This window comes from Podarcis raffonei, chromosome 6, assembly GCF_027172205.1.
Source record: "Podarcis raffonei isolate rPodRaf1 chromosome 6, rPodRaf1.pri, whole genome shotgun sequence".
Taxonomy (NCBI): Eukaryota; Metazoa; Chordata; class Lepidosauria; order Squamata; family Lacertidae; genus Podarcis; species Podarcis raffonei.
This window is the reverse complement of record NC_070607.1, coordinates 25818937-25845884: the sequence shown is the minus strand read 5'-3', so window position 1 is coordinate 25845884 and position 26948 is coordinate 25818937. Positions and strand designations below refer to the sequence as shown.

The 26948-nt window shown below is 42.2% G+C and overlaps 1 protein-coding gene across 3 annotated transcripts in view; it reads left to right on the top strand.

Annotated features, from left to right (window-relative positions):
- The window catches only part of DPYD (dihydropyrimidine dehydrogenase), a 503241-nt gene that overhangs the window by 158162 nt on the left and 318131 nt on the right, over positions 1-26948 (top strand). For all 3 annotated transcript variants that reach the window (XM_053391713.1, XM_053391712.1, XM_053391714.1), the window contains exons 5-8: positions 1136-1297; positions 11317-11513; positions 15381-15462; positions 18902-18989. In XM_053391713.1, the coding sequence (XP_053247688.1) occupies positions 1136-1297; positions 11317-11513; positions 15381-15462; positions 18902-18989 (529 nt within the window). The remainder of the gene's footprint in view (positions 1-1135; positions 1298-11316; positions 11514-15380; positions 15463-18901; positions 18990-26948) is intronic.

Below are 26948 nucleotides of genomic sequence, written 5' to 3'. Positions count from 1 at the left end.
TTACATGGCGGTTGGTTCCAAGGGTTCTGCATATATGCAAAAATGCTTATACTCAAATCCTTAGAACCAAACCGCCTGCAATCATCTTGAGGCTTCAGGTACTGGTGTACTGTTTCCAAAAGTCCCAGGATGCTCCCGTGAGATCTCATAGGGTCGTTCGAGTTCCTGCAATATGTTGCAGGCGCTTCCCAGACCTGGCATGATTAGAGAGCCTTGGTTTCCAAGGCAAGATCTCACTTGGTGTTTGAGTTCCCACATGATGTCATGCGAGCAATCCAGACTTGGTGTGGACAGACCCTCTGCATTTAACATACAGGATTTCAACTAGCTGACCTACAACTGTGTATAGTTGAGATCACACAAGTTAAATGTGTGTAAGATGTGATCATACTGTAATCTACTTAAGTGCTTGTAATGTAATGTGACTCTTCTTCAGTACTGTAACCACTGCACAACATGACCCCATTAATTCTGAGTAGATGCCTTGGGTTGCCATTTCAAGCAGCAGGAATGTGTTGTCAGGGGCTTTTCCCGGAGTATTGACCTTATTGAGGGCACTGCAAGCTGTTCCTTGCCTGCCCTTGGACACATATTGAGGAAACAACTGGTACAGATAAATCATAGAATTATAAAATCATAGAAACTTTTTTGCTGCATCAACCTTGCATGTATTAACCAGCTTATTTTGCTGAGGATCAGTGGTGGGTTTTATAAGTGTCTTTCAAGTAATAATGAAAGATAGGAATTGTCTTGATGTGGATTCTGTGGAATGAGAAGGAAATTGGGAAGGAAATTACATTATCTTGTGGGATTCCCTCTCCCCTTGTATGTAATTGATTTAGGAACAGAGGGTGCCATTACAGGAAGGTTTTGCAGCTACAACATTATTCTTATAGCGAGACCATTTTGCTACGGGGAGGACTTAAAATCTGCCTAAACTAATCACAACATTTCAGTCTTCAAAATAAGGTTGACATGATTGAAAATGGATTTAAAACTTGTATGTCAGAGTAACATGTGGCTACATTTTGTGTGGGTAATGCTACACACATTGTTCAGATGAAATGCTGAAAGCTTAGTCTCTAAGCTTCCACATTCCTTCTAACATGCTGCTGCTGTTTTCCTACTTGTGCAGAACTACTACGGAGCTGCCAGAATGATCTTTTCTGACAACCCGCTTGGGCTGACGTGCGGGATGGTGTGTCCAACTTCAGACCTCTGCGTGGGTGGATGCAATTTATATGCCACCGAGGAGGGACCAATTAATATTGGCGGACTGCAGCAATTTGCTACAGAGGTAAGTGAAGATGTGTAGAGTTCAGATTTTTTTTGTTTGATTGTTTAATAATGAGATTTGATTCCACATCTTGTTGGCAACCAGACTAAGTCAAATGTAGTAGTTCTCCGCCCACTTCTTTGTGTTGAGTAAAAGAATGTACAAAGAGTTAGATGTAATCCATAAATACTTTTGGTTATAAAGCAGGGTTGGGGAACATTTGTTTTGTGTGTGAAAGAGCAGGCTCTCTCTGCCTTGTGCCATTGGTAGGTCAGGAGCAAAATTGTCTCTCCTTCTGCCACCTCCTTCCTTCCCTCTCCCCTTTGCCTAGCAGTGGAGGCCGGTCCGTTACGGCAAATGAGGCATTGCTCCACCAGCCCCTCTCTGCCCTCAGCCAGTCCCCATCTGACTGTCCTCTTATTTACAACAAGTTCAGGGGGTGCCTCATGGGGGCAAGAACAATAATTAACTGCTGCGTATTATTATTATTATTATTATTATTATTATTATTATTATTATTCCCATCTGACTGGGTCACCCCAGCCACGCTGGGCAGCTCCCAACACAATGCAACATCAAGCACTAAAAAATGTCCCAGAGCAAGGCTGCCTTCATATGTCTTTTCAGAATCACATAACTGTTGGTCTGTTTGACATCTGATGGGAGGGCCGAAAAGGCCCTCTGCCTTGTAGCTTCACTTCTCACAATGAGGGAACTGCCAGAAGGTGCTCAGACCTGCATTTCAGTGTCATGGCTGAACAATGTGGGTGGAGGTTTACGGGGCCGAAACCATTTAGGGCTTTAAAGGTCAGCACCAACACTTTGACTTGTGCTCAGAAACGTCCTGGGAGCCAATGTATGTCTTTCAGGACCGGTGTTATGTGGTCCCAGCGGCTGCTCCCAGTCACCAGTCTAGCTGCCGCATTCTGGATTAGTTGTAGTTTCCAAGTCACCCTCAAAGGTCGCCTTTCATTGGCTCCAGATCTGCCTGTCATTGGGCTCCTCGCATGCTCTACCACTAAGCTGTGGCCCTTCTCTTACCAGAGAACTGATTGCTTACAGAGAGTTCCCTTCCCAATCTTCCTTCCATCTCTCCATCCATGTCAGCTCCACTCCACCCAGCCCATTTTTTGCCTTTCTTGGTCTCATTCTGTGCTCCATGCTCCCTCAACCTGTGTGGGGACCAAAGGCAGTGTGTGGCCCTTGGGATGCAGATTGCCACCCATGAAGCACAGCTGTATGATATAGGACAATCGCTGCACAGACACGTTGCCAAATAGGAATTTATTATTTATTGTTTTCATCCAGTCTTTTAGCCCTATACATGCCCCCTGCCCCAGTGACTCACATTTAAAAAATAGAGTTGGAGCCATACTAAGCAAGCTGAACTTAGCTCCCATCACATTATTGCACCTACTAGAGGCCCAGTTATTAGCCAGATGGTCTTTTCATGGGCAACTTGAAGGGCAGGAGGAAAGCAGCTATACAAACTACACAAGCTTTATCCACTGGACCATTGGAACACTTGCTCAGCCTCACACTAGTTTTGGAGATTCCCCCTTCCCTGCCATATTGACTCTATCTTTTCAGGCTAATTTGGAAAGTTGCTTGCTTGCTTGCTATGAATTGGGACACCTCTGAAGATATCGTAACCCAATTTTGCATGATGATTCCTGAGATATTGGGAGCATGTTTTCTGCCTGTGCTTGCATACAGTTGCGTGCCATTTTGAATCAATATGGTGGATGGAATCTTTCAAAACTGCACTGGTCTTATTGGTTTCTTGGGATTTTTGAGCAACGCCAGGTATGAGGTTGCCAGCATATTAGAAACTTGTTTTGAACAGCTTTATGTGATTTCATTGTTGTAAGACACCCTACCCTCCCCGCTTGGCGAACAAGGGCAGGGTGTCAGTGTGAAACAATAAATAAATAATCACTAAAGATTGGTCTGTTCACCTTGACTTACTGGGCAGCTCCATTGCCACTTGGCAAATCATCCTTTATATTCAGCCATGGTCTAAAGTTTGAATTGCAGTGTAGCCCTGTTCTGATCCCACGTGAAGTGTGAGAGAGTGGGCACAAGTGTAGTAGCTCTGCCCACCTACCCCTCCAGTAAGAGGTGAATTTAGGGGAGCATGACTGGTTCAGTCACACTGGGCGTAGAGTCTCAGGGGTGTCACGGGGGGGGGGCACTGCAACTATGATGTAGAATGGAAGGTGAGAAGCAGGGGGCGCCAAATTTTCATGTTGCAGAGGACGCTGCTGAAATTTGAGACCTCAAAGTCCGCCACTGCTCCAGTTACAAAAATGGTGCACCTTAAAATAGAGATATACATTAAAAAATTGGCTAAGATTTTGGCAGCTAATCATTTGAACTTTGCTCTATAGCTATTCATACCTGAAGTACACTCTAAAAATGAATGTAACATGCTCTTCTTAAAAATACTTAATGGAAAAAGATTTGAATCACGGTTCCTTTTGCCCCAGATGGTAGAATAAACTGGGCCGAACCCATTACGAGTTCATTCACCTCAGTTCTTCAGCTTTAGATAATGCAGTTTTCTCTTCCTGCATGGTGTTCTATGGGCAGGCGTTCCTTTGAATAAATAGCCCATTGCTACACTCTACCTGTAGCTTACCTGCAACTCTTCCTGCAAGGAAAGCTGGCAAATGAGATATTTAGTTTCCTGTTGGAGCAGTCATCTTTTTGACCACCTCTTTGTGACAGGCAACTGGCTTTGGACTTCCCAAGGAGAGGCCAGGAGGACTATTGAAAGAATGTGCTTGCAAGTTTTGTTGAGCACAGTGAATGTCTGATCCTTTACTAATAGTGGATGTTTTTGGCTTGCCACAGAAAGAGAACCATTCCAGTTTGCTTTTTCTTCTTTAAAAATACACACATTTGCGGCTCGCGTAAAAGAAATAGATTAAACTCTTGTCAAATGTGTGAGTGATATAATACTGAATTATTACTGTTTTTAAAACCAAATGTGAGCAATATCTGTTAAACCTTGATTTGTGTCTCCTTTTAGCCTTAATGCTTTGATTAATAGGGAAGAATTATGCCTTGATAGATTTTGCTAAATATCCACCATTCTTCTTCAAAAATCTTTAGAAATCTATTAAAAATGCTGTGTGCTGGCACAATGATTGATATTAAAACTGGCATAGGATGAATAGCTCTGAATGGTTTTCATCACAGCATTTTAAGTTTATTTAAAGTGATCTATTGGTATCAAGGGTTCTAATACAGTTGAGCAATGTGGTAGTTCTGCATAATTTTAAATTTATTGAAATATGTACGCACACAAATATATACTTAGAATATATACACTCATTTTATACCCAGATCATGCTCATAAATGTTGCAAACTTTAGGTCCCCCCCCCCTCAAGTTTGGCAGTGGTTTTTAATGACTATTTCATATATTATAGAAATGATAAGGAACAATAATCTGTCATATTCATAATGCATTTTGGGGGTAATATTCCACTTGCATTCCAAGCATGCAAGATTGAATAATTTCTTGTTATCTTCAGCAGACGAAATCTATCAGAATTAACATGTTCGGCTTCTACTGTAGCCATAAACTGCACTGACAAATGCATGTCAGAAGGAGAGGCTGAGCAGCAGCAAAAGGACAGGCGAAAATCAAGAGGTGGACCTCAAAGTGTTGTGAGCTAACTTTTCAGAAAGAAGCTGAAGTATCAGAGCCCCCAAATATTTTGAATACAATTACTCTTCTTTTTCAGGGGCAACTGAAACTTATTCCACAAGCCTCTAAAGAAAAGCAGCCTGCAGACAGAATAGTTCATGTAGGAACATTTCTGGGCTATCTAGTCAAGCACACTTTCCCATAGTCCATGACTCTGATGGACATCTGAACAAAGCAGGAAGACCTTTAATTCCATTAGGGGGAAAGGTCTGTCATGGAAGCCAGTATGATGTAGTGGTTAGATTGTTGGGCTGAGACCTGGGAGACCAGGGTTTAAATTGCTACTCAGCCATGAAGCTCACAGGGTGGACTTGGGCCAGTCACTGCCTCTCAGCCTAACCTATCTCACAGGGTTGGTGTGGGGATTAAATGAAGAAGGGGAGAACCATGAGTTTAGAGAAGAAGGTGGGATGAAAATAAAACATAAATGAAATGAACTCCATCCCAGATCTCCTTGAGAGAGAATAATGTGAAACATTTTGAGCAGCAGCGATGGCTTTCAATCTGCATCCCTAGGGCTCCATGGAAAGATATACAGTGGTACCTCGGGTTAAGTACTTAATTCATTCTGGAGGTCCGTTCTTAACCTGAAACTGTTCTTAACCTGAAGCACCACTTTAGCTAATGGGGCCTCCCGCTGCTGCTGCCGCGTCACCGCTGTGTGATTTCTGTTCTCATCCTGAAGCAAAGTTCTTAACCTGAGGTACTATTTCTGGGTTAGCGGAGTCTGTAACCTGAAGCGTATGTAACCCGAGGTACCACTGTATGAGGTTTCTCACTGAGATTGTGATGTGAAGAGGCCTCCCTGATTGACAATTTGGGCACCAACACGAGAGGCGCTGTGGTCTAAACCACAGAGTCTAGGGCTTGCTGGTCGGAAGGTCGGCAGTCGAATCCCCGCGACGGGGTGAGCTCCCGTTGCTCAGTCCCTGCTTCTGCCAACCTAGCAGTTCGAAAGCACATCAAAGTGCAAGTAGATAAATAGGTACCGCTCCGGCGGGAAGGTAAACGGTGTTTCCGTGCACTGCTCTGGTTTGCTAGAAGCAGCTTAGTCATGCTGGCCACATGACCCTGAAGCTGTACACCAGCTCCCTCGGCCAGTAAAGCAAGATGATCAGCACAACCCCAGAGTTGTCCATGAGTGGACCTAATGGTCAGGGGTCCCTTTACCTTTTACCCATCATTCACTGCAGTGGGTATGTGTGGAGAAGTGTTGAATGTGTCCTGGTCCATGCAGGGTGACATTGAGTCCCAACAGGTCTTCACAGGCAAGGGTTCCTTAGTGGACTTGAAGAAAGGCTTCTATGGATGTGCTAAGTTTGGCAACCACTGGGTTGTAATATTTACTTCCAAGAAGCTATTTTGTAGTGTGCTCTTCATTTTTTAGGTTCACCTCCAGGTTTGCTTCTTAGCAAAAGTATGGGAGCAATGACAGGGAAGGCATATGTAAGCAATTAGGGAATTGTCTCCTGCCCTCGGTAGTTCAAAGTGCCTATTGTGCTTCTGCCTCAAATATTTGTGCAGCCTTCCCTAAGCATTCGGGTAGGATGCCTGCCTAAGTGCTTAAACTGTGCTGTTATAAAGCAATTAAGCTGGGTTAATCCCTTTGTCTTCCATGTGGCACTTTAAATGGTTTGTGGTCCTTGCCTTTTTGTGCATTGCAAGATTTACAGCCCAATTGAAAACATACTGTGCCAGCAGATTAAGTGCATAGGGTGGGAGACTTATTGACTGGCTGTGCCAGTAACGCAGCACAAAACAAGACATCACGCTGGCTTTGCAGGTAGATAAGTGCAAATGGTCAGCATCAAGGTGCCACAAACACAAATTGTTTTTGCCGATTAGCATCTTGTATTTCTGGCATTTGCCTGGCATTTTTTAAATTGTCCCATGAGTCTTAAAAAGGCATGCAAGATCCTTGAACCTGACCTGGTAGTATATGGATAGCCTGTGCAGATGTTTTAGCATTCTGTTGTCTATCTGCTGCCCTAGCTGGTTCTTTCAGACCAGGCCCAAGCGCAGTTCCACCTGGAGTGCATTGCTGTGTAAATGGTAGGAATCACGTTCCTTTCTATAAGGCTGCACGTTTCCAATAGGCCTTCCTAATCTGATGACCTTCAGATGTTGAAGATCTCAACTCCCATCATCTCTGACTATTAACCATGATAGCTGGGACTGAACAGAATTATACTCTGAAACATTGGGGGGGGGGGCAGGCACCACTTTGGAGAATACTGATTTAGAAGATAGTGAAAATGTGTATCTGTTTATAGGGTCTGTACTGTTAAAATCATTTATAAATAATTATGAAAGAGCACCCCACACTTCTTCACAGCGTGGAGACTGAGCATCATAGATGGTCAGCATAGGTCTTTTATTTTTAAACCCTATATTGTACTGTTATTGAGAGCCATATGCACGAGAAGGCAAAATTAAAAGCAAAGCACTCAACCTTGAATTTTTAGAATTTCTTGCATGGCTGCATGATTTCTCAACCACTACATTGCAGTCATGCTCAACTTTTCTTCATTTAAAATTACAATTGACTAGACTCTTGGTTTGGTCTACTTCTGTCAAATAAATGCTTCTGGTCCTGGGCTTTTGGGGCTGGGCGTGTGTGGAATCTAATAACTGTGATATCTATTTGGTTCTGTTATGAGCTCTATATTATTTATTCACCTGGCCTGGAATTGTAAGCACAATTGATTAGAAGCACATTCTAAACAAGTAGAATTCACTTCCATGAAACCTGTTTTAGGTTGTAAGTATGAATGAATGAATAAGTTTATTACGGTCATAGACCAGAAGAAAAAAAACCAACATAAAGACAACAGTAGTTTACGAGGGAATGATGGTGTCAATTAAAAGTTGTAAAATTATACATAAAAACAATGCACATATGCACACACACCCACACACACGCACATATATACTCATATATGCACTACCATATATGTGTAGACTTAAAAAGAAAAAAAAAAAAAAGGGGGGGGGGGGGCTTGTCCAAGAGTCAGATCTTTTACTTTTTTACAACTAATGCCCTCCGCTTGATCGCGGCCGCAGAAAACTTGGCCACTTTCAGTGTTACTTCTGGGTTTTTATCTCCTAGTAGGATTTTCAGCCGCTGGGATTCAGATCGACCTGGAAATTTCTGGACGATAGGAGAGATAAACAGTGACCTGATATCCCCGTAAAGGTCGCAGTGTAACAACACATGTGAAGCCGTTTCCACCTCCTTCAGACCACATGGGCAAACTCGTTCGGCATAGGGTGTGCCCTCGTATCTGCCCTTTAGTAAGGCAGATGGCAGTACATCAAATCTGGTAAGGGTAAACGCCCGCCTATATTTTGCGATTTGTAGATCCAGCAAATATGGGGTTAAATTAAACCCTTTTTCATAATCTTGGATAGCTGGATATTTATCTATCTTGCTCATATGGTCCTGAAGCTCTACATCTCCTATTCGCTGGCTCACCATCATTTTAGCCTTTTCAAAACCTGCGGCTATAAGTTCTTGTGGGGAAAGCCCCAGGCCCTTCAATTTTTCATAAAGCGACAATCTCCATTTAGACTGGAACGGGTCTAATAAAGTCAATGGAGCCACTCCCACTGGGAAAAATATGAGTTTTAGCCAGAAGTGAATCTTCAGGATCCATATCCTGGCATTAATAGGGAGTTGACCTACCTCCAGCCTAATGGCAGTGTTGGAGACACAGGTAGGTAACCCTAGTAGGGAGCGGTAAAATTTAGTTTGTACAGATTCCAGGGACTTGAGTTTTTGACAATTAAATATCTGGGTGCCATACATCAGTTGTGGAAGTATTTTTGCAACAAAGACCTGGGAGGCGGCAGGAACATATTGACCTCCTTTTCTGTAAAAGAATCTTATGATAGCTCTAAAAGATCTTTGCGCATTGACAATGGAATTCTTAATCTGATGGCACCAAGATCCCTTCTCATCAAAAATTATTCCAAGATATCTAAAAGATGTTACTTGCTCAATAGGTTGGTTATTAATTTTCCATTTATGTCGGAGTTTTCTCTTGGGGAACACCATAATTTTTGATTTAGTATAATTTATTATTAGGTGTTCAGCTTCGCAATACTCTGTAAGAGCTCGTAGAAGTTTTCTTAGACCCACACAAGAGAAGGAAATAAGTGCCGCATCATCTGCGTACAAAAGGACTGGTATTGGTATATTGTTTAGGTTTGGGGAATGAGTACTTGCTTCCTCCATCTTTCCGACTAAGGAGTTTATATAAAAGTTGAATAGAATGGGGGCAAGAACACAGCCTTGCTTGACACCATGGAAACTTTGGATTTCCTTTGATAGGTTCCCATAACGATCACATCTAACACGGATCCGAGTATTTTCATGTAGTCTACGGATAAGAAGCAAAAGACGTCTATCGATGTTTGTGGCATTTAATTTTTCCCAAAGTCTATGCCGGGGTATCGAATCGAAAGCTGATTTGAAATCTATGAAGGCTACATAGAGAGAGCCTCCTTTCTTTGAGGTGTATTTCTCCACTAGATGTTGCAATACCAGTCCTTGGTCTAGAGTTGATCTATGTGCCCTGAAACCAGCCTGGGCTTCCTTTAGGATGTGCTCCTGTTCCAGCCAGTCCGCAAACTTTTCACGTAAGTGAGTTGCATAAAGTTTGCTAATGATGCTTAAGAGACTGATTGGTCTGTAATTGGCTGGATCAAGTTTACAGCCTTTCTTGAATATGGGAACGATGATTGCCAATCCCCAGTCCTCTGGTATTATTGCTGTTTGATCTATGCTGGTGAAAAGGGTGGCAAGGACTGGGGCCCACCAGTCAATATTGGCTTTGAGAAGCTCAGGAGAAATATTATCTGCTCCCGGGGCTTTTCTATGTTTGAGGTAAGTAAGTATCATAGCTTGCCCCAGCTATCATTGCTTTTGACCGCCCTGCTCCCCCCAAATCTTCCATCATGCAATCCAACAGATAAAAGTGAGGCAGCTGGCAAGTAAATCTCAAACTCTCTGCAGCTGTCAAGGATGCTTCCCCGCCAAAGGAATGCACACACAGATAGTTAATTCTTTATTGTCAAAGATAACACAATCGCTTCTACAGCTCTGGATACCTGTGCACACCAATCTAGTGTCTAGGCAGCTAATCCCAGGTCTGTGGTCTATGGAGCAGTTGCAGCAACAGGTGATCATTCCCCTTCCACCAGTTTATGTATCTTCCCCTGACAGGTTGGGCACCTGGAACCAAAGACTGCGCCTGCGTGGCAACTTCCTCTGTTCCTCCCATTTCAATCCCCTCCTGGTTCTGGGGACAGTAGTTCAGGAGAGGGTGGCATAGTATCGAGCCCTTCACTTGCCTGACCTGCCTCTTCTTCTTATCCATCTTGTGCTCCACCCTCCAGCTCTGAAGCTTCTCCAGCTTCTGACTCCTGGCTGGAACAGTCGCCCACAGATCAGTGACCCCCTCTCACGAGTCAGACTCCAGGCCCCTTTCTCCTGGTGCACAAACATCAGTGTCCTGCCAGTCCCTGGCAGCAGTTGTCTGTAATTGGCAGTCATTGGAATACATTCCCTAAGGATAGTTTGCAACTTTAGTGTTCACTGTGCGATGAGCTTCCTTGATACTTAACACTGAGAATTGCCATTTTCCAAACCTGGTTTGGAAACAACAGCAAGTACCAACAGTAGAAGAATGGTGACAGAAGGTAATGGAATATGCAGAAATAGCTAGATTAACGGGGAAAATTCGACAACAGGTGCGATGAAACATTTCAAAAAGAATTGGGAAAATTTATGTCATACATAGGAAGGATAAGGTGAAATAGTGAAACCAGTAGAACTGAAATAAACATAATGTGAAATACAAAGAAAATTTCTGGATAAAGAAAATAACAAAAAGTAAAATGTACAATGTGATTAATGTAACCAATGGTAGTTGTAAATGAATATAGACAGACAATAAGAATTGTATATATAGGATGATTTATTTGACTATAGACACTCTATTGACAAATACGAAAGAAGAACAATAATATGCAAAATGGATGAAGACAATACGAAAAAGTTAGATGTGATATAAAAGGCCAGAAGAGGGAAGGAGGGAAGTCAGCTTTTGGGAGCAGGTGTAAATGTGAAATGCAATATAATATGTATATATGGAGTGTGCTAATGAAAACCAATAAAGAATATTATGAGAATTGCCATTTTCACATGTGATGACAAACTCTACAAATGGACATTTTTCAAACAAGTTAACTGTTGGGGCTTGAGGAGAGGGGTGTTGTCTTCTGTACTCATTAACTACTTTAATGCATTTCCTTTTCAGGTATTCAGAGCAATGAATATTCCTCAGAGTAGAAGCCCATCCTTGCCACCACCAGAAGAAATGCCGGAAGCCTACCATGCCAGGATAGCTCTTCTTGGAGCAGGGCCTGCAAGCATCAGCTGTGCCACCTTTCTGGCTCGATTGGGCTACTTGAACATCACCATATTTGAAAAGGAAGGCTATGTTGGTGGCTTAAGGTAGATTTAAATTAAATTTGGAATTAAATGAATTATATAAAGTATAATTAAATTTGGAAATAAAGCATTCTGAACACCATGTTTTCATCATTCAACTACAACAATTTGAAGTTTTTTTTTTGGGGGGGGGACATGGTTTTCTGCAAAATATACATTCAAAGTATCAAATCTCCTCACCCGCTAAAATGCCCCACTTCATCTTTTTATTGTAAACAATATACTTTTATTTAGTACGTTGAAGAACTGAAGCCAAATACGGATAGCATTTGGGGAGGGAATTTGATGTTCAGTCTTTCACTTCTAACTTTTTTAGCCTTTGCTTAGTAGCAACACTGAAAACAGAATCAGACCGTTCATTTTAATAAATTAATTTCATGTGCGTTCTTACACCGTCATATAGCTATAGATTTCTACCATACAGTCGTATCTTGGATCCCGAACATCTTGGTACTCGGATGTTTTGGCTCCCGAACGCCACAAATCCGGAAGTGAGTGTTCTGGTTTGTGAAAGTTCTTTGGAACTTGAACATCTGATGAGGCTTCTGCGGCTTCCGATTGGCTGCAGGAGCTTCCTGAAGCTAATTGGAAGCCACGCTTTGGTTTCTGAACATTTTGGAAGTCAAACGGACTTCTGGAACAGATTCCGTTCAACTTCCAGGGTACAACTGTATAGCTATAGATTTCTAGGCAATTTACGAAGTTAAAAGCCTCAAGGAAAGGAACAGCATGAACATAAAGCTTAAAAGCATAAAAGTGGACAATAAATTATTAGGAAGGGCCATAGAATGTTGGGTAGTTGCACAGCAGGGACCCTCTTACACTTCTTAGCAATTTCCTCAATAGTTTGATGCCACATATTCAAGGTAGTAAGCTTAAGCAATCTACAGTACATTTTACCATAATGCTGCCTGTGAGGGGATAAAACTTTCAGCCATTTTGTGTTTGGTTTTTGGTTGAAAGACTTGGATTGTTAAATGGTTGCTTGCTTGCTTTAAAGGCTCCCATGCACAGGAAGGTCAAAAGTTTACAGGGAGGTTAAAAGTGTAAGAGAGTGTTTTGTACAATGGGCTTGTCATTCACAAGCGGATCCAAGGTTCATGCTAAGAACCTAGCAGTTAAGGAGAATCAGAAGCTTTAAAAGGAGAATAGTCACCTTGTTGATTGGCGAAAGGTTTTGGAGGGGGAGTGAAAATTCAGTATATAAATCAAGCTAGAAACTAGCATTTGTGGAGTCAGCAAGTTGAAGGGCTGGAGTTAAAAGAGACTACAAGAGAGGGAAAAAGACTAAAGCAGATCTGAAATACTACTAGCAAGTTCTAAATAGCACTATTGGTTGTGGTTCGAGGACCCGAACCCCGCGCAGTGGAATGAAACACAAGGACACGTGATATAAGGTTAATGGGCAAGAAAAGGCCACAACTTTATTGATTACAGCAAGTGAAAAGGTATTGGCTTAGGCATTGGATTACGTCAGCTGACTCCACCCACTCGGAGAGGGGTGAGTCTAAAAAACAAACAAACAAAGGGGGTTTATTCACCAGTAGGTGGAGCCTGTTGATGCTAATCCAACTATAGGCTCTCCCCTGATGTCACCGAGGGTCGTGCCATGGCCTCCCGCCAAGCAGGCATCGGACAGAATACACGACCGCCGGATTCCTTTAACAGAATACCCAAAAATTGAAGGCGCAGGCGATGGCCACACCTAGCCCTTCAACACCACAACACATTATTCCAATGCCTAACCTACCCACCAATACCACGAAAGTTGTGACGGTTGCTACGAGGTAGGCGAAAAAACCAAAAAGCCTAATGCCAAATGGAAAAATTCCTACCAGGCCCCCCGGACAACCAGGGCAACCAACCTAAGGTCCATAGCAAGGCCAAAAGAAAACTGGAAACCCTGCTCTAAGGGAGTGGAGGGTGGGTGACTCGCGATGGGATGACAAAAGTGAGGGCTGGAGGCTGGCACCGCAGCAATTCAGGCTGCTGTACACGCCCCCTTGAAGGCACCTGGTTGGGTGCCTGACCGAGGGCGTGGGTGCCAACCAGGTGAGTGGGAGGCAGGGGGCAAACGCCCCCTGCTTGAGGCGGAGTCCGGCTCCCGGCCACAACCACTCCCCTCTCTTGCAGGGAGGAGAGTCTTTGCTGCAGAAAGAAGAAACCAGGAGAGAACTATGGAGGGACACAAGAGCTGAACTGAGGGATACAAGCTGGCATGTATTGGCTTGGTCTAGAAGAGGGATACCTGGACATGGGTGGCGCTGTGGTCTAAACCACTGAGCCTCTTGGGCTTGCCGATCAGAAGGTCGGCAGTTCAAATCCCCGTGACGGAGCTCCCATTGTTCTGTTCCAGCTCCTGCCAACCTAGCAGTTTAAAAGCACACCAGTGCAAGTAGATAAATAGGTACCGCTGCGGCGGAAAGGTAAACGGCATTTCCGTGTGCTCCGGTTTCCGTCACGATGTTCTGTTGCACCAGAAGTAGTTTAGTCATGCTGGCCACATGACCCGGAAAGCTGTCTGCGGACAAACGCCAGCTCCCTCGGCCTGGAAGTGAGATGAGCACTGCAACCCCATAGTCTCCTTTGAATGGACTTAACTGTCCAGGGGTCCTTTACCTTTACCTTTTTTACCTGGGTATGTTCATCTCTGTTTTTGTTTTGGGGGCTTGTGAATAACTGCTGGTGAAGGAAGGGGAATATTTTGTTAACACAGATACCTGCAGGTCACACTTTCTGAACAAAATGTGATCCCAGGAAATCGTTTGTTAGGTGATTGTTCCCATAATGAGCCAATGTTTCCCATTATTTCCTATGGGAACATTTCTAATCCATGATCACTCTCTCCACTCCCACCATGGTTTTCCTAAAATGACTGCAGCCAAAAAGCAGAAGAGAGACAAAAGAAAAACTTGTATGTTCGAGCTCTCCTGATCTTTTGATTTGGCTGATCTTTCTCTCGCCCACCCGCATTTTCTCTGTGGTTTCTTCTGGAAATTGGCTGCCATCGACCAGCAAAGCACAAACAAGCAAGTGGCCAAGCTGTTTAGATATCTGAATCAGCTGTGTGTTTAGTGTGGTTTCTGTATAATCCTCTATGTTTGGATAAGTGAAATTTTGCCTAGTGAGCATTTGGAAAGTGCGACCTGTGTGTATTATGGAAACAGGAAAGAAGGTAAAGGGGAGGACAAGGAACTGTTTGCAATCTTGAGCCCAGGTTGGGTGAAACTGATGTGCCAGTTACTTCTTAACAAATGTATTGGGGGGGGGGAGACTAGATAACATTTCCAATCTATCCAGGAGCATTACGGTAAACTTCAGTCCTTACCCTTTGAATATTGCTGAGGTCTTTATATTCAGAAATATACAACTGTTAGTGACTTGCATCAGACCCAATCTGAACCTGATCTCTGTGCCAGACTGGAGATTTGTGGTTACCCTTTTCTCCTTACATATTCAATTTTAGCAAGTCTTTGTATAATATTTTTTGTTTAAATGGGCATATTTTGCTTTTAGGTAAAAGATAAATATAAACTTCATTTTCCTATAATGTGTGTTATTGTAAGTGGCTTTTTTTAATAGCATGCCATATAATTTTTCAACATGCCTTATTTTTTTACATGGGTTGAAATATTTTTCTTGAGTTTATACCACAGGTGCCAACATGGGTATCTGCTGTCTGTTCATTAGATTAGCTGTGCTTTTGCAAGTTTTAAGATGCACGTCCTACTTTGTGTTTAGCCGCTTTAAGTGTGCCCTGTCTGTCTCTCTGTGCTTGTGTGTTTAAATGTTTAATATTCCAGGATGCCTTCTCTTTTGTAAAACAGCTGGGAAATGTTTCATCAGCTCTATTCTATTTGTTCTCTCTAGTACATCTGAAATCCCCCAGTTCCGGCTGCCATATGATGTAGTACATTTCGAAACTGAGCTTATGAAAGACCTCGGAGTGAAGGTAATGAAAAATATAAACTGCTTTGGTATAGCTCGCAGGAAAAAAAGGGAGCCGAGCTCTGCCAAAGATTAACAGCAAAATGTCATGCACATTAGTGAAGAACAATTAAAAGCTACACCAGGCAGAGGGTGGAAGATGCTTTCTCTTGCTCAGGGCATTTGTCTGTCTGCTGTCTGAATGCCACTAGTTTGGAAAAGGGCAATCAATAGTTCTCATCTGGCTTGCCTGCATGTGATTAATTGTCTGTAAGAAACAAATACCTAAATTGCTTTAGGGGTTCAGTGTAGCTATTGGAAGGATTTGATTTCTTTAATCACGTCGTGGTGTTGCTGTTTCTAGCCCCCTCTTCCTCCTTTTATGCAAGTTAAATATTAGTTAAAAAACATTAATCCGTGACACTTTCCATTTTCTTACAATGTGTACAGATATCTTGGCGGGGAGACCTGTCTCTTACAGTAACTAAGTGGAGCATTAATAATACATTTTTTGGGGGGAAACCCTGCATGATTGTTAAACTTCCTTGAAAAGACTCGCCTATTTGTGTTTTGTAGTATATATTTTTAAATTGATTATCATACTTAATGTTGTCCATGTACGTATGTGATCATTTGCACGGAGCTAATATCAGGATAATAAAACTATTAAGTATATGCTGGCACTCTATTAAGATGCAATACTTCCAAAGCCTTTCATTTTCCCTGATATTATCGTGGTCCTTAATGAGTATGATGGAGAGATCTCTTTCAGTTCTTTGCATATCCACCACACAGAACTCTTTCCTCGGCAAAATCAGAGTAATTGCGGTGCTCTCAGATGAAGAATGCAATATTGTCTTGAGCACTGGAAGTTATTTATGCATGTAATTCTTTTTCTAAGAATAATTTGGGTTTTTGAAAGTTACAGGACTAGGCCTAAAGAATACTAAATCCCACCACCCCAAGTGTGTGTGTGTAATCCACATCATTGTATGATAAATTAGAATGATTTATGTTTTGTTCCCAGTGAATATAAAGTATCTCTTTGAGGAGGATTGCAACTGTGCTTTGGTTATCATTTCATAATTATGAGTTATACCACGTCTTTTAAACGAACAGAGGGGGAAAGATGATTTTTTAATATGTACTCAACCAAGAATTAAGGGTCTTGGATATATACCTTCAGCTTCCATATTAGTAAAGATCTTCCATTCACTTCAATGTTGCGGACAGCTCAACACATGCAGTATATGTATGTGCTTGTGGTGCTGTCCCCAGCTTGGATGGGAATAAAGCTTTTCTTTATTTTTAACCTGTTTCTTAAAATATTTTTTCACAAAAGCAAACCAGGTTGTAAGACACAGAGTCACTGGCAGGAGGAGATATCCTTCTGGTTGGAGGTCCAGGGTCTTCTTAGAATTTCTGTATGCAGTAGGTGTGTCAGTAAAATCATTACACATTCTCCCTCAAATACAAATATTTGCTAATCAAAACAACCCACACCTTTTCCTAAGAATATAACGAGAGCTCTGTGTGATCAGGCTAAAGGCCTGTCATTTAGTCCAGCCTCTTGTTTTCTCCAGTGCCCAAGTAGATACTCATAGATAGTCCACAAGCAGGACATAGGGGCACTTTCCTCTCCTGCTGCCTCTGTCCCTAGAAGTGCCATATAGTCCTCATGAATAGTAGCTGTTAGCCATCTCCTCCACCATTTTGTCTAATCCACTTTTAAAGCCGTCAAAATCGGTGGCCATCTCGTGATAGCAAATTCCGTATTTTACCCGTGCATTCCATTCTTATTACAGATGCTTCCTTCTAAATCCTAAAGTCCAACTCGGTGCTGACTTTTCTTTATGCCCTTTCTCACCATGTTCCAGTAAGCAACTTCAAACATTGCTTAAGAGAACCATGACAGTAATGGACATTAACAAGTGGAACAAGTTGCATGTAGTTTAGAAAGGCATGACCAGAGGAGGAAGCAGTATAAGGGCACGGAGCGACTCCAAGTTCAGCAAGACCTCATGCTCTGATTACTGGCGGTCCTTTTATTTTTGAGACTAAGTGGTAAAATACTACATTAAAAAAAGCACAATACTAAGGTTGGTACCAGGGCAGCTTTTGTGAGGATGTCATAAATGGGGCACGGCACTCTTGATGCTGCTTGCCTAACCTCAGATGCCAGCGGCACCTGAAGGAGGGTCTTCAAAGTTACCTCAGTACCTAGGCCAGTTGATACAGGAGCAAAGGTGTCCAATAAAGGCTGAGGAGGAGAGCTGGGGCAGGCCACAATTTATTCCCTCCTGAGAGTGAGCCCAAGTGGCTCCCAATACGTTTCCGAGCACAATTCAAAGTGTTGGTGCTAACCTTTAAAGCCCTCAACGGCCTCAGCCCAGTATACCTGAAGGAGCGTCTCCACCCCCATTGTTCAGCCAGGACACTGAGGTCCAGCTCCAAGGGCCTTCTGGTAGTTCCATCACTGTAATAAGTGAAGCTACAGGGAAGCAGGCAGAGGGCCTTCTTGGTGGTAATAACAACAACAACAACAACAACAACAACAACAACAACAACAACAACAAAACAACAACAACAATAATAATAACAATAATAATAACAATAACAATAATTTATTATTTGTACCCCGCCCATCTGGCTGGGTTTCCCCAGCCACTCTGGGCGGCTTCCAACAAAGATGAAAAATACACTAAAATGTCACATATTAAAAACTTCCCTGAACAGGGCTGCCTTCAGATGTCTTCTGAATGTCAGGTAGTTGTTTATCGCTTGGCCCTGTGGAACACCCTCCCATCAGATGTCAAGGAAATAAACAACTATCGGACTTTTAGAAGACATCTGAAGGCAGCTCTGTTTAGGGAAGCTTGTAATGTTTGATCTTTTATTTTGTTTTTAATATTCTATTGGGAGCTGCCCAGAGTGGCTGGGGAAACCCAGCAGATGGGCGTGGTAATAATAATAATAATAATAATAATAATAATAATAATAATAATAATAATAGTAATGCCTATTGGCCAGTTGGGACCACCCCGCAGGGAACGCCTGCCCGAAACCTGCTGGCATTGGACAGTTGCCAGCAGCTGGGTGATCTGGCCCTGCCAATCATCAGATCACTGGCGTGGCCTGCAGCTTAGCTGCAACACTGCCCACCATAGAAAGTGGGTAGGTTTCTTCACACACCACTCAGGTAAGCACCAGCACTTTGAATCGCATTTAGAAGTGGGCATAAAGAACCAGCAAAAGTATTTAATCAGTTTCTGCTATATGTTCGCAGTCTTGGCTCAGATATAAGTCTAGGGTCAACAACATTAAAAGAAAAGTCCTTTGGCCTTTAGTGGAATTTTATATTTTCTTAAAATGATTGATTGAATGACCGGGACAAAGCTTCTGAATGTCTTGAGCTTAAAAGTGACTGATAAAGTGATGATGAGCTTCCTAATATTATCTTTCAGATAATTTGCGGCAGAGGGCTTTCGGCAGAAGGATTGACGCTCAGTGCCTTGAAGGAAGATGATTACAAAGCAATCTTTATTGGAATTGGTAGGGATTCATCATTCTTCCTTTGAACTTGGTTTTACTGGAAGCCTTGTATGTATGATTAATGCTGTAATAAACGGGCCGTGTTCCTGTGTCTCAGCAAGAGACCTTTAAACACTAATCTCACGAAGTGGTACCGTTAGCATGTGAGGAGCTTTCGCCATCCTCTAACTAGTTTTAATGCAACCTTCTCTGGTACCGACCACTTTCCCCAATATATAATTATGCCGATTACCTACATGAAATATTTCTCTGGGGCTGTGGAAGTATGAAACGGTGTTAGCTTTGGCAATGGCTGCTGTGTTATATTAGGGACAGAGTTAATAAAACCTGAATCAATATGTTCTAGTACAATTATCACATTCCTAAGGAGCACTTTATTTAATAGATGTCACTAATTTAGTCAAGATCTCAATATGATCATTAAGTAACAAAATCCTTAGGGGACTTATTTATGCTAAATTAATGTCAACAGATTGCAGGATCAACATTATCTTTAAAAACACACACACACACACACACACACACACAGGGAACATACTGTTTTTTTCGGTAGCCCTTCCCTTAATGTTTACTACGGTGAGTGAGTCGATAGTAGTATACATAATTTAAAAACCACAATAATTGTAATTTTAAGGGCTGTACACTATTATTTTTGTGGGCTCTGTTCTGCCTGCCCATGTGCTTTTCAAGCTTCTGGTTCAAGACTTTAGCTCTGTCTGCAGATAGAGAAAGCAGAGATTAAGCATTTGGTAAACTAGTTAGTTGGATTCAACAGGCTAAAGGTGATTTGGCAGTATTTTTTTAAGGGTCTAACCCAATTATTACATTTGCACCCATGTTAAAGCCTTTGATCTAGTGCAGGCATAAGCAAACTCAGCCCTCCAGATGTTTTGGCTGGAGAGAGTGGGGTATAAATAAAAAAATTATTATTATTATTATTATTATTATTATTATTATTATTATTATTATTACAACTCCCACCATCCCTGACCACTGGTCCTGTTAGCTAGGGATGGTGGGAGTTGTAGTTCCAAAACATCTGGAGGGCCAAGTTTGCCTGTGCCTGATCTAGTGGATATCTCTACTTGTGGAAGAACAGGGAAGGCAGTTTTTGCCAATTCCTTTCAGTTCCCACAACCTGCTCCAAAGACTTGAGGGACCCTCCTGAACAGGGTGGAAGAAGATATGAGGAGCTTCAGGGGCAAGGGTGAATCTGCAAAAATGCCTTCCCTTTTTTTTTCTATTAGTGAAAGTGTCTGCTGGATCAAAAGCCTTTCCACGAATGCAAAGGCACCCAATGGATCCCATCCATTATTCTTAATATTGTGCTTATGAATGCAGATCTCAGGTATTATCTGAAAGAGGCATTTTCCCTGCACAGGAATAACTTCTGCGGCGATGCTAGCTATAACACTTGTATGCATCATTTAAAAACAAAGTATGCTGTTTTTATGCACGTTCTGTGCAAATTTGTTGAATTGAAACTGGAACTGGAACTCATAGGGTTATAACTGTGCAAAAGTTATAATATGTCATGGGGATACATTATGTCCCTGCATTGTATCTCCTGCAAATTCCATGCACCTGTCATTAAGACAAGGTAGAAGGAATCTCCCAAAACCATCATGACAAAAGCATCATTAATTGACTACCTAGAAAGAGAGAGCAGGGCTGTTTTGACGTTAATGACTCACTTGTCTACGTACATTGAGATTTGATGATGATGGTGATGATGATGATTTTATTATTTATACCCCACCCATCTGGCTTGGTTTCCCCATTTGGAATCATCCTCAGGTTCATTCACTTCCAATATTCACCATACATAGAAAGCAATGCCCAGATCAAGAGATCCATGGTTATCTTACATGTGGTTATCTTTCACTATCATTCAAATAGCTGTTGGATCTTCCTGTTTGGTTAGCTATTATTATTATTATTATTATTATTATTATTATTATTATTATTATTATACCGCCCTATACCCAGGGGTCTCAGGGCGGTTCACAGAATAAAATCAAGTTATAAAACCACAAAATAAAAATAAAAACAACAACCCAATAGCCCCACCACCACCACCAAAAAACAACAACACATTTTAACAGGGCATAGGATGTGAACCAAAGGCCTGGTTAAAAAGGAATGTTTTTGCCCAGCGACTAAAGGTGTATAACGAAGGAGCCAGGTGAACTTCCCTGGGGAGAGCATTCCACAGACAGGGGGCCCTTCAGAGAAGGCCCCTTCTTGTGTTGCCACCCTCTGAACCTCTTGAGGAGGAGGCACATGAAGAAGGGCCTCAGATTATGATTTCAGGGTCTGGGTAGTTTCATACGAAAAGAGGCAGTCCTTGAAGTATTGTGGTCCTGAGCCGGTTAAGGCTTTATAAGTCAAAACCAGCACTTTGAATACATGCAGTGAGCAGACTGAGGAAGAAATAGAAAGAAAGCATAAATATTGAAGTTCCTCTGATCTTAGCAGATGTTGAGGTATATGGGCAACATCACAGACACACATTTTCTATACTCCAAAATTGCTTCTTTTCCTTGAAGGTGGCCTAGATGTCAACCTTAGGGGCAATAAGCAATAACCTCTCTGGTTATGCTTTACATTTTCTTAAAAATATATATTTAGCATACTTCACCAAGACCCCTTTTTTTTGGCTGTCTCGATATGCTACACAAAAATTGCCCGGCATTTAAACAATGGCTTTCCAAGTGGAATGCATGTTTATCTGCTAAAAAATTGTGAATGTACAACCAAATCCCTCCCCAGCATACGCTCAGCAAATTGAGTATGCAGAGCCAAGAGTGGTATGAGACTTAATGCTCTTTATTGATCTAGACGTTGCCTAAGTGAACATAATAAGAAACAAGTTGCCCAACTGTTCTTTTTTCCTTGTTATTGATTACAAGAGTGGTAATTCTTAGTACAGCAACAACTGTTGTTCTCCATCTGGGTATTCAGTATAATAAGCTTTCCAGGTTTGTTCTCTCATGTGATTATACTACAGGCCATTGTGATTTATATAATCCTAAATCCTCTCATTGTTTGAGACCTTCCACGCGTAGGAATTTCCATGGGGTCATATTTCTTGATAATTGTACATGAGGCAATGTGCCAGGTTACCGTCCCTCTTGATTTAATCCATCTGACAAACCATGTACCCTTCATTCTTCATCCCACCCTTTGCTCAGGGAGGGGGGAAATCCCAGAAGTTAGGTGGGAATACATAAAGAGCTTTGGTTGTCTCTGTAACCGAGAGCTAGGCTAAACTATCAGCAATCTTTCCTCTGTTCTGAGATTACTCGGCTAGGCACAGCTGGGATTTTGTGAGGTGTACAGACAAGAAATAATGTCTGCGAGGGGAAGAGAGAAATCAAGAGCTCCTTTCCTTTTGACCTGCTGTGTTAATACTGATCTCATAGTGGAATGTACATAAGAAGTTGCCTTATACTCTGTCAAACCATTGAACCCACTTCTCCTATTATTGTCTCCTCTGAATGACAGCAACTCTCCGGAGATTCAGGAAGAAGTTCTTTCCCCGGTTCCACTACCCGAATTTTATACATGCAAAACAGGTGGTTTCTCTCTGAGCTATAGCTGTTCTCACTCACGTTGCCTTTATGATGAATCCATTCCATGATCATAGCCTGCATTTAAGACTGCCTTGAGTAGCTGCCATTCTTTTACATTTGCAAAACAGCAGTTGTTTTCACTAGTGAAAATGGGGTGACTGTGGTGAGAATAATGGATTGAACTGATGAATTTCCCAGTTTGAATTTCCCCGGCATCAATTCCTGCCCCCCATAGTTGGCATTAATGAGGACTTCTGTCCAGTTAGGTATGAAAGTGCATTGTGGACAGGTTCCTGCAGCAACAAAATATACTTATCCAATTATTCTAAAAAAATAAATAAATCCAAACAAACCAAAGGTCTGAGACCAGAATTAAGGTGACTCAACCTCCAAAAAGTCAGGAAATGGGAAACAAAGGTTGATACTTTAACAGTTGCATTAAGTGAGCCGTTGTAGTGTTGTGCTATGCTATAAATGTTTCGTGCTTACAACTTCTGTTCCATGCACCTTCACTTTTACATGGTCTCAAATCCACATGGGGAGGATGGAATGCCTGTGGCCAGCAAGGTTGTTGTCCTAGTCCTTTGTTGCATTATGAAACATGTGAGCTTTATTGCTAGAGGAATCCTATTGTGAGTTTGTCCATGCCTCTTTGTTGCTTACTCCAGTTGCTGCCAGTGTGATTGGTACAGCCACTACGCATGTGTTTCCTAGTACTAGTGTGATTGATGATGGTGCTGGTAATGAAAAATATCACAGCAAGTTTTGAAGACAACCCACCAGTTTCATAGAGTTGAAAGGCAACAAGAAAGGGTGTATCTTGGCAGTGTAGAGGTGGTGAATTGTACCAATTTTGAGGAGCAATGTGTAGCTTAGTTGTTTATATTCCAGTGCCATTGCAGAGCACTTGCCTCGTCCCCTATTCCATATATCTTGGCACTGGAAGGATGCAATTTGAAGCAAAGAATTGGTGTACTGTAAGAAGATGCTTAAACCGGAATTCTTTCCAACTGCAGTGCCATACAGCCCAGCCTAATGTATCCCACCAAACATTTCAGGTTCCAAACCAACCCCAGATGTCTTGCAGCATGGTTGCTGGTTGAAAGTAAATGCCCCCTTCAGCACCGATTGTGTTGCAGTTCCAGATCCAGAACAAGAGACTTGGGACAATCCTGCCATTCCTTCTTACTGAAGTGTCCCACTAAAAGCCTGTTCTGGAGTGGGCCAGCATAAGGGTGGCCAGTGGTGCTAGAAGGATTATTTTCAAAACCAAAATCCCTCTTGGGGTGAGAACGAGCTTGCAGATGCGATAAGGGAAAGGCCAGGATTATGACATGTGAGCTGCAAACGATTCTGTCCTGTATGTACCACTACCATGGTAAAAAAAAATTCTGGAAATCTGGAAGCAGGGAAAGAAGTGAGTGCATGATTTTCATCATTTTAGTGCGTGTGAGGGATGTGTGTGTGAGGAGTGAGCAAGAGAGGCAGACAATATATGCAGACTCTGTGTGAGAGAGCTTCCTGTATTCTATATATGTGTGCTTGTGTAAGGGAATTTGTGGGATAGCCACAAACATCCCCTTTTGCTTTGAACACACTTGCTACTAGCATGTGACCATTGGACGATTGGTCTACAGTGAATGCTTAGGTTATTATTGACATAAAGGATATGTTAAGATGACCAGAGAATGATTTGCTGTGAACAGCCATTTGCTCCAGGGTAGTTTTCATGCCCTTGGACATGAAAGTGGTTGACCACAGAGTGCTGGAAATTGACAATGTATGGAAATTTAACTGCAGCTGTGTGGGTGGGTAAGCCTGGTTTTCTCTTCCCAGTGTTTTCATTTACCTTTCCCCTGCTTTCTCCCTCTCTCTCATTCCATTTGGACCCTATCCTCAAATCTGCAGCTGCTTTCTTTCATTGGGTTACATTTTTTCTTATATTCATTTACACTGGAGAGTGAAATAGAGGTGATGGTTGTGTTGGTTGTTGATGTCACCATGGTCCAGGCAAATGAGATCCCAAACACAGGGAGCTGATTTTTCTACCGGCTGGAGATCACAACTGCTTTTTCCTTTTGCAAACTTGTTTTCCATTGTGTTGAGGGTGTTTCAGTTGTCAGAAGGTCAGAATTCCCACCAACCCTCATCTCATATAATGGGCATTGCTCTATGTGGTGAGACATTCACATCCAATAGTGTGTAGTGGGCAGTCCTTATTCTCTCTCTGGAAAAACAGGTGCCATGAAGTTGGTATAGTAACTGTCACATTTTTTAACCAAAAGAGAGAGAGGTGTCTGTACTCAACATGATATTGTTGCAGTAAGCACCACACTTTTTAACAATATCCCCTGAAAAAAGCACTGCTAGTGGGAAACTTTATTCATCCCACTATTAAGAACTGAACAAAATCCTCAATTGTTTGCTGCTTGTAGTGGCTTTCTGTGCAGATAAAGCCACTACAGGAAATTTTTGTAGCTGTCACCAGGTAACAACTATACAATGTGCCCTGGCACTACCTGCTTTAAGGAATCACCTGCTTTTAATCTTTGTTAGCCTAAAAGCTTCTGTTATGATTAATTGCACCTAATTGGTGTTTTTAAACAAGCAAATGCTGGAACCTAAAATATATGGCTTGGAGACCCTGATTTCAAAACGACATTTGTAGGCATTCACTCTTAGCTACATGTGTCTTGTGTGTAATTGCCGTCACTTTCATTATCAGTTATTAAAGGAAAATGCCACAAACTTTAGAAATTAATCAATAAGGTAGGGTTTGTGTGTGTGTGTGTGTGTGTGTGTATGAGTGAAATACAACAATCAGTGATAATAAATGCCATGGGAGGCGCAGAACCTAGTTAAAATAACATCACTCCTCACATACCCCAGAAATAATCAATTACAGCTAGCTCCTTCATTTCTATAATTAATTTTGAATTCCAGTTGGTTTTCCTTCCTTCCCTCCTTCCTTCCTTCGTTCTTCAGACACAGAAGGACCATTGTGCTGCCTGAAGCCCAGTGTATCTATATTTCAAAATGATTGATTGTGGGAGACATTGGCATTGAACTACATTGGGATGATTTCCTTTACTTAAAAGCAGAAATATTTTCCTGTTTTTTAAACACACAAACTCACACGTACATACACACACACACACTCCACTAATTGGGCAATTAAACTTCCCAGAAACTTTTATTCTGCTTAAACATCAAAGCTTTCCCTTGAGCATTTCTAGATTGACCAGGACTCTCCCTTAATTGTTCAGCTTTGCAGGGAAATGAGATACTGATGGGGGCAGGCCATTCTGAGCTGTACCACCATAGCTATGTATTTCTTTCACAGAAGACCACAGGCCAGCTTTGCAGCTGATTAGATGACAGACACAATACTTATATCCACAATAACAACAACTAGATGGGCATTTCATGGAGATCCTGGCTGATCACTTTTTTTAAAAAAAAATGGCTTTGCAGTTGTTTTCATGAATTATCTTCTTTTGTGGGTCACCATAAGCCCTATCCATGTGCTACTCATGTGTAGGGCATAAGTGTGTAGAGAGTATACATGTTTTCTACACATTTTTCACTCAGGGAACTTCACCTCAAAATGGAGGTTCAAATTTCAAAGGACACCTGTGTTTCAGTTCCCATTTTGTTTCCACAAGTGCAACTCAGGTTAGGTAAAGGGTAAAGGGACCCCTGACCATTAGGTCCAGTCGTGGCCGACTCTGGGGTTGCGGCACTCATCTCGCTTTACTGGCCAAGGGAGCTTCCAGGTCATGTGGCCAGCATGACTAATCCGCTTCTGGCAAACCAGAGCAGTGCACGGAAATGCCGTTTACCTTCCCACCGGAGTGGTACCTATTTATCTACTTGCACTTTGATGTGCTTTCGTACTGCTAGGTTGGCAGGAGCAGGGACCAAGCAACGGGAGCTCACCTCGTCGTGGGGATTCAAATCGTGACCTTCTGATCAGCAAGTCCTAGGTTCTGTGGTTTAACCCACAGTGCCAGCCGAGTCCCCGCAACTCAGGTTACATTTGCATTAAAATATGAACCAAATGGCTCTCCCGTCTTTATGCAAAACAAGGGTAACTGTGGGTGTTAACACTTCAGAATTAATCTATGTCAGCCGGAGTAGGAAGAAGTTAATACCATTCATTTAAATTCGGTTACCTGGAGGTCTGAGGGGAGCAATGAGGTAGCAGTTCCTCTTGGGATAATGCAGTCAAAACTGTGTTTCCGCAAAGAGACTGTTAACTCCTTCCATTTCTCTTGTTCTGTAGAACTTGCAGGACCGCAACCATTCTGTGCTAGCGGTTTTTATCAGAGCCGCATTCCTGCAGCACTTGACTATTGCAAAAGGCCACCGAAGAGGAAGCATG